We start from the raw sequence: 7,053 nt of genomic DNA, 5'->3' as shown, positions 1-7,053 counted from the left end.
ACCGCACAGGCGCTCACCGCACTGCGTAATGATGAACGTCAGTAAACTTGACTCGGGGAATCATCCCCAAAGAAAACCACCACGAGTTTGATGATAATCGGCCGAGGGGGAGCACCACGCCTGTTTCGATAGCATCCGAACTGGTCAGGGAAACCAGTTTAAACCGCGTTCCCCAGGCGTCCAACGTCGGGACGACTCAAATGCAGCCGCATTCCGCGCGCGCGACTCTCAGTTGCCACAACACAAACCCCGCACAGCTGCACGCAGAACGTGTGCGCGTGCGTGCGCGGCATGGGGAGCTCTGGCCCATCGGGTAGCCCCAAGCAGGAATGGGTTTCGTCGTTGCGTCCACCTGAACACAGCAGATACGTCACTCGTATGCTCGGCATTGTAGACACGCACTTTAGCACCTTGCAAGTTTTTGTTTGTTTGTCATATATATGGGAAAATATGAGGGCGCGTCTTATAATCCGGTAAGACGTGTGCGTTATGGCCTAGATTTGTGTAACTTGTATTCACACCGGGCACAAGTGTGTAGGTGCGTCTTACTTTCCCGAGTATCTTATAATCCGGACAATACCGTATATGCTGGACAAACTCCATAACGTAATTACTTCAAATTTGTTTGTGAATGAGCGAAAGTAATCTATTCGTTCATCACAAGCTAACAATAGTTATTATGAGCTGTTTTAACGTGTTAGCAACTGAGTTGGAGTTGATAAAGGTATTTGATGCACTCCTGTGTTTATTGTGTTTCTCACGACTCCGTGGCTCCCTTGAACTACTTGGGGACTTCACGCTTTTGCTTAATTTGCCAATCCCTTAGCGCTGATATACTGCATGCAAACTCGAGCTTATAAGAAAAAATCGCGCGTACACACTCACGGTCGAGATGAATCAGTGCAATTTTATGCATTTTTCTCAAGTCGGAACATGTACAGGTATAGCAAACACTTAAATTACACAGTATGGCGTCACGCGCGAGGTTGTACCCATTAAATAGCCTTACGTCATTATAAAATTTACAAAAATAAACAGTACGAAACGTATACTGTTACATTTATTTTTTTTACAACAGTGCAGTATAGGCTTCTGTACGTATACGCGTCGGTTATTGCACATCATTCATATGAGTTGTGTGCACATTAAGACAATAATGCCCACTCTTATGCAATACAGTATCAATACACACACACACCCTCGCAGACCTCTCCCGTTAAGCCGCTCTGTAATCGAGCGATTATTATATATCGATTTGTTATAAATAAATACCATCGTTTGCGGATGGATTGGTCGAACTAAATTGTTTTGCAAAATAGTTAATAAATAAAGAGAACGATAACGTGTTCTGATCAGTCTGGTAATGATCCTGTCAAGGTGACTATTGATCGTGATGAGGCTCTATTCAAAGTGGCGGAGAGTAGCTCACAGCCAGCAGTAATAGCGAATATTCACGTCGGTGTTCGCGCACATGCGTACAGCTCTCTCTGATGGATGCACGTTCGGGTTGTACCGCGTGTTGTTAAGCATGATGTCAGGACGTCTCGCTGTACGTGCTGCTGAAGAATTTCCAAGCACGCGGAGCGAAACGTCGGGTAATCAAGCCGAACAACGCATTGTGCGCGTGTCGATGTCCGACGTTTCGCTCCACGCGCTGCTGAACAATCTCCCCAGCAGGTGGAGCGAAAACGTCGGGCGGTGATGCTCAACGACCCGCGATACAAGTCGAAAACACATGGCACGGCCGCCAGAAAGACACACACACACAGAGAGAGTGATACAGAATGTCAAATGGACGAACGGTGGCACTACCCTGCTGATCCAGAAGCCGGCTCCACTGCGGGAGCCCACGTGCCTCCTCCGTGCGGTGCAGTAGCGAAATGTTCAAGCATAGTTCCACGTGTCTCGTTCCGCGTACAATGTCCGCGTTGGGTTGGCGATTTATCATTGCGGATTAACGCGAAGTGTCTGTAAAAAAAATACAGTATATCCTACAGTATATACAAAGGTAGGTGCATATATATACATGTACATACCATGTGCACGTATACTGCGTATACGTAATCTTTTGTAAATTCATTACCAAGTACACTGTGATACGCAATACACATTTCAACACGAATGGAATATCAGTCGACGGACATTCAATTTTAAAAAAGGCTGCTAAGGTTGTCCCCTAAGGTGCTTAAATGTTATTAACATTGTGTCGTCCGTGAAAGAAAATAGCATTTGTCTTAGCAAATTACTTTCAACAACAACAACAACAGCAGCAGCAGCAACACACGTGATTGTGCTGTTTGGTTCTTCATCGCCGCGAGTGGTAAGTTCACCCACTCGGGGCATACGCGTTGTCTATTCAACTGGCTGTGCAGGCAAAGTGCAAAACAACAATTGCGAACGTCTTCTCAGCAGGAGTCTGGCAAACATTTGCTATCGCTCATCGTAAGAGGGGGATACAATGACAACATTGCGTTCGGTGCCATTGCCATACCACGCGCGAGTGTCCGCACGACTCGCGCGTTTGAGCAAAATAATAATTAAAAAGAAATAAAAAAAACGCTAAAACAACGACCTGAGGTAGTAACAAGCAAAAAAAACAAAATCTATACGGGTCGGACTACATACACCAGAACCACGAGAATAAATAATACAATGAGAGAGAGGTATGTGCAGTTCTGAAGCTGTGGAATTGTAAATGCTTTCAACAAGAAAGGACGTAAAATGCCCTAACTAGAGCACTGATCAGCGTGGTGAATTATGGTCCAACAACCACGAATTACCGACAACGTACGGAGGCATTCATCCAACAGTGGAGTGACACTGTGCATGACATGCAATGGGAGCCTGCGTACATCTTGGGCGTGAGATCACACCTGACCAAAACACCGTGTCCCTTGGCACACTTTACCATTTGCTGGAGTCTGTGTCACCGTATGTAACGTTGCCGATATCGTAATATCAGGTCAGATTGGCACGTCGATTTAACAACAAAAGTAAGCCTAACTTCACATCGCTTTTGGAGAATTGCCCCAATCGAGGAGGCATCGGCACGGTTTCGTCCAAAACAAATTTGGACGAAACATAAAAAAGGCATCACAGTTCACAGCGGGAGAGTGAGACGCGGGGCGGGATGGGGGTTCATCCCCCCCCCTCCGCAGCCCCCGATTAACATGAACTTCCCCTTAGATAGATAAGAAATGTGTGCTGAACAAATGACACAACAATAACGCATGGATCAGGGCTCTAGATCGTCAGCCTCAGTGACTACCCCCCCACCAACACCAACCCACCCCGCGCCACCATCCAAGTAACTGTCGCGCAAAAGTGCGCCGAGCGTAATTCCGCCACGGATGGCCCTTAGAGGGCCGACAAGAGGCCGTGAGAGTTCCCGTTGGTGTCCAAGCTCTGCTCACTGTTGCTGCTGCCCTGGCTGCTGGTGCTGGCGCCACAGAGCGTCGTCCCCGTCTCGCTGCAGCGCTCCACGTAGCCCTGCGTGGAGCCAGAGTCGGGGCAAATGGGCCACGACGTGCACTGGCCCAGCTCGTTGTTGTCCTTTCGTCCGCGTCCTCTCCGCCTCCTCCGCCTCCCGACCAAGCGGCCGCAGCACAGCAGCCTCTCGAAGGCGGAGCGAAAGTCGGGGCTGCGGCAATAGATGATGGGGTTGAAGGCGGAGTTGATGTAGCCCAGCCAGTTGAGGGACACGAAGACCCCCGTGGGAACGCAGTTCCACACCACCTGCACGATGTTGACGACAAAAAACGGGAGCCAGCAGAGCGTGAAGGTGCCCATGATGAGCCCCAAAGTCTTGAGCGCTCTGTGCTCCTTGCGAGACAGGAACCTGGAGAGCTTCCTCGCCGGGTTCTTGATCGTCGCGCTGTCGTTCGCGTTGTTGTAGAAGCGACCCTCGCTGGTGTTTATTTTTTCCATCTGCTTCCGCGCTTCGCGGAACACCTTGGAGTAGAGAATGATCATAACGGTGAGCGGCAGGTAAAAGGACACGGACGAGGAGGCCACGGCGTACTCCAGGCTGATGTTGAACTCGCAGACGTCCTCCGCAGTGTTGTTCGCCGCGGCGGCAGCCTCGCTCTTCCACCAGCCCATCTCGATGGGCAGGAAGGAGATGAGCGCCGAGACGAGCCACACGGCCACGATGATGAACCGCGCTCTCCTCTTGTTCATCAGGGTCTCGTAGCGCAGCGGCCTCGCCACCGCGATGTACCTGTCCACCGCAATCACGCACAGCGTGTCTATGCTCGCCGTCACGCACATGATATCCACCGCGGTCCAGAAGCTGCAGAAGCGTGGCCCGAAATACCACGTCCACGTGCCCGACACCACGGGGGTGGCGCCGAACGGCACCACGATGAGACCCATGAGCAGATCCGCGCACGCCAGGGACACCACGAAGTAGTTGGTCTGCGTCTGCAGCCGCCGGAACTTGGCCACGGCCGTAATGACGAGCACGTTTCCGAACACGATGAAGAGCACGATGAGGGACATGAGCATGCCCAGGCCTACCATCCACTCCATCTCCACGGGCCTCTGGCCGGTGCCCTCCGACGAGCAGTTGACGCCGACCGACGTCGCCGGCTCGCTGTCGTTCCACGCGGACGAATTCCTCACGACGCACGGCGGGGTGGCGTCCTCGTGCGGGGTCACTTGGAAATTGAGCATCGCTGGAGTGTTTGCCCTAACCCTCCGCCAGAAGCACTACTATAACGATAATATTCTCGTCGTCGCATTTGTGTTACTTTCCACAGCTGACGTCCACCGGCACGCCGGGCGCGAGGGTGCTGCGGGTAACGCTGCGCTGCATGGTGCTGATCTCGTTGCCCGCTGCCGTTGTTCACGGCGAGCTGTCGTTGAGCTGTCGCACGCGTGCAGGTCGCTCAGCTGCTGTGTTCACGGTGCCCTGTAGCGCAGGTAACCTCGCGCCGCAGCTCTTAAGTGTCCACACTATGCAGCGGTGAAGCTGTAGGTTAAGCGTTCATGGTGAATCGTCTTTTACAGCTTAGCAAGTGTGTCTCTGTCCAGGGTTTCGCCGTAGCTTCGGTTGCTCCCACGCTGCGCTCGAAGTTGAGCGGTAATCTCACGCCGCGCGGAGTGTCCACGATGCGTGATTTAAATCAGGTTGAGTGTTCACGCCGAGTTGTGTTCACGCCGAGTTGTGTTCACGCCGAGTTGTGTTCACGCCGCCGTGTTTGGTCGCATGGCCGTGCTGTTGTTTGTCCACACGCTGAGCCGCGCTGTAAGTGAAGCGTTCGCGTTGAGCCTGCGTTCACGACGACCTGTAGCTGGGGTACTCTCACGCCGCCCTGTTAATCGGGTCCACGATGATCTTGCCTTGGAGTCTCGTCGAGGCTTAGCGGTCCGCAACGCTGCGCCGCACCCCGCCGCAGCAACTGAAGTGTCCTGGCGTTGAGCCGAGTGCACCTCCACGCGCGCTCTGCGTAGGAGGAGGATCCCCCGAGCTCGTCCCGTCCCCCCACTGAGCTCAGATCGCTCCGTCACAACACTTGTTCCCCCACCCCCACCCCGGTGGCGTGACCACACACCCATACGCACACACCCACACACACGCACGCACACACCCCACAACACGCACGCGTGCGCACACGGACGCGCGCGCGCACAACTCACGCACGCGTTGTGCGTCGCTTGCCCAACGGGGAGTCCCAGTGAGTGAGGTATCAAGTGAAGCACGCGCTGACTGCGGAGTTACTGCTCACTGTGCTCGAGCCAGATTCGTGACGGTAACGCTTGGCGGTGAGCATGGGCGAGATTGCGAAACGGCCCATGCCAGTACATTCGTAAGGGCCTTACGTCGTACACTAATAATAATAATAATTGATGTTATTCACAGCCCTTTGTCAACCCACTGCTGGATGAAGGCAAGTCCTCCCACACCGTGTTGATCATGGGGGTTGTTTCACCAGAATTCATCAGGTTGGTCAGTGTGGGTTGGTGAAGGGCCGGTTCAGATGTCACTCGCCACTTATCTGAGCGGTGATCGGCATTTCAACCCATGCGGGCCCACAGCGCAATGCGCAAACCACTGCGCCACCGCTCCACCCCTCTGATGTTTCATGCCACTTCGAAATCCAACGGCAGGGCAGGCTTCTTTGGATGTTGACTTGCATTGTCCACGTGGGAATCGTGATTTGTGTTGTTCGTGTGCGTATTGTACCGTGTGTATGATGGACGGCATTCCGGCGCGGTTCATAAATATGTCACTGTGTCCGCGTAAGATATTACACTTGAAGAAAATAATGTTGCGTATTTAAGAATAGCATATTTCATGAAGACATACAGGTGGGATCGTTATCTTAAGCCTTTACAGTATAAGGGGAAACAAAATACAGCCCTCAATCCACCGCTGGATGGAAGTTTCCCCACACCGCATCAGTCATGAAAATTACTTGACCATACTTCACCACGGCGATTAGTGCGGGTTATGAAAGGGATGTTGGTCCGAAGAGCGGCTAACACTCGCCACTGATGTTAGACGTGGCCAGGGAATCGAACTCAGGTGGCCGGGTTCAGAATAGCGCAGGGTGCTATAACCACTGCGCCTCCCGACACCATATTCGTTCTTGGATAAATGTCCGCGTTTGTCAACTTTTGTGTGTGTGTGTCGTGGTTCCCCGTTGCATTGTGAAATACACCACATAAGTGCCAATTGTAATTACGAATATCATATGAAATCGTGACTCGCGCAGGATTAATGTGACCTCTTTGATACACCGCGTGTCGCTAATGTGCACACGCAGTTACGGATCTGTTCCGAAAACACCGTGCCTACTGCCAACGTCGTAAACGCGTGGGCAGAGGGCTCTTGACAGCATGCCGTCGGTTAGTTAGTCTCAGTGTAACGATACATCTACTCATCGATCGATATCGATTACTGTATTAGGCATTCAATCGGGTGGTGTAATACGTGTACGTTCCATCAATTCATGAGTATAGTATGTTGTATTTTAATGTAATTCACGTTGCCCTCACAGGCACTTGGTGGCCGCTACATCCATTACAATGTTGACAAAATATATAATA

At 51.9% G+C, this 7,053-nt stretch overlaps 1 protein-coding gene across 2 annotated transcripts; it reads right to left on the bottom strand.

The window, feature by feature from the left end:
• Positions 1 to 887: 887 nt before the first annotated feature.
• LOC116940592 (beta-1 adrenergic receptor) lies at positions 888 to 5,508 on the bottom strand. Of its 2 annotated transcripts, XM_032950600.2 has the most exons (2): positions 3,414 to 5,508; positions 888 to 1,968 (listed from the first exon to the last, which is right to left on the bottom strand). In XM_032950600.2, exons 1-2 carry the CDS (start codon positions 4,672 to 4,674, stop codon positions 1,955 to 1,957), a joined length of 1,275 nt encoding a protein of 424 aa, XP_032806491.1. In that variant the 5' UTR covers positions 4,675 to 5,508; the 3' UTR covers positions 888 to 1,954. The 2 variants fall into 2 exon arrangements, with proteins under 2 accessions (XP_032806491.1, XP_032806490.1); XM_032950599.2 differs by having other exon boundaries at positions 888 to 5,507.
• Positions 5,509 to 7,053: the final 1,545 nt, after the last annotated feature.

Source organism: Petromyzon marinus, chromosome 9 (assembly GCF_048934315.1).
Source record: "Petromyzon marinus isolate PM22_M1 ecotype Great Lakes invasive population chromosome 9, UKy_Petmar_22M1.pri1.0, whole genome shotgun sequence".
Taxonomy (NCBI): Eukaryota; Metazoa; Chordata; class Hyperoartia; order Petromyzontiformes; family Petromyzontidae; genus Petromyzon; species Petromyzon marinus.
Note: the sequence above shows the minus strand (reverse complement) of the source record. Positions and strands in the feature narration are given on the sequence as shown.

What these genes read in the sequence shown, in the direction of transcription:
- LOC116940592 (XM_032950599.2), bottom strand. Translation starts at nt 4,674, where the DNA reads ATGCTCAATTTCCAAGTGACCCCGCACGAGGACGCCACCCCGCCGTGC.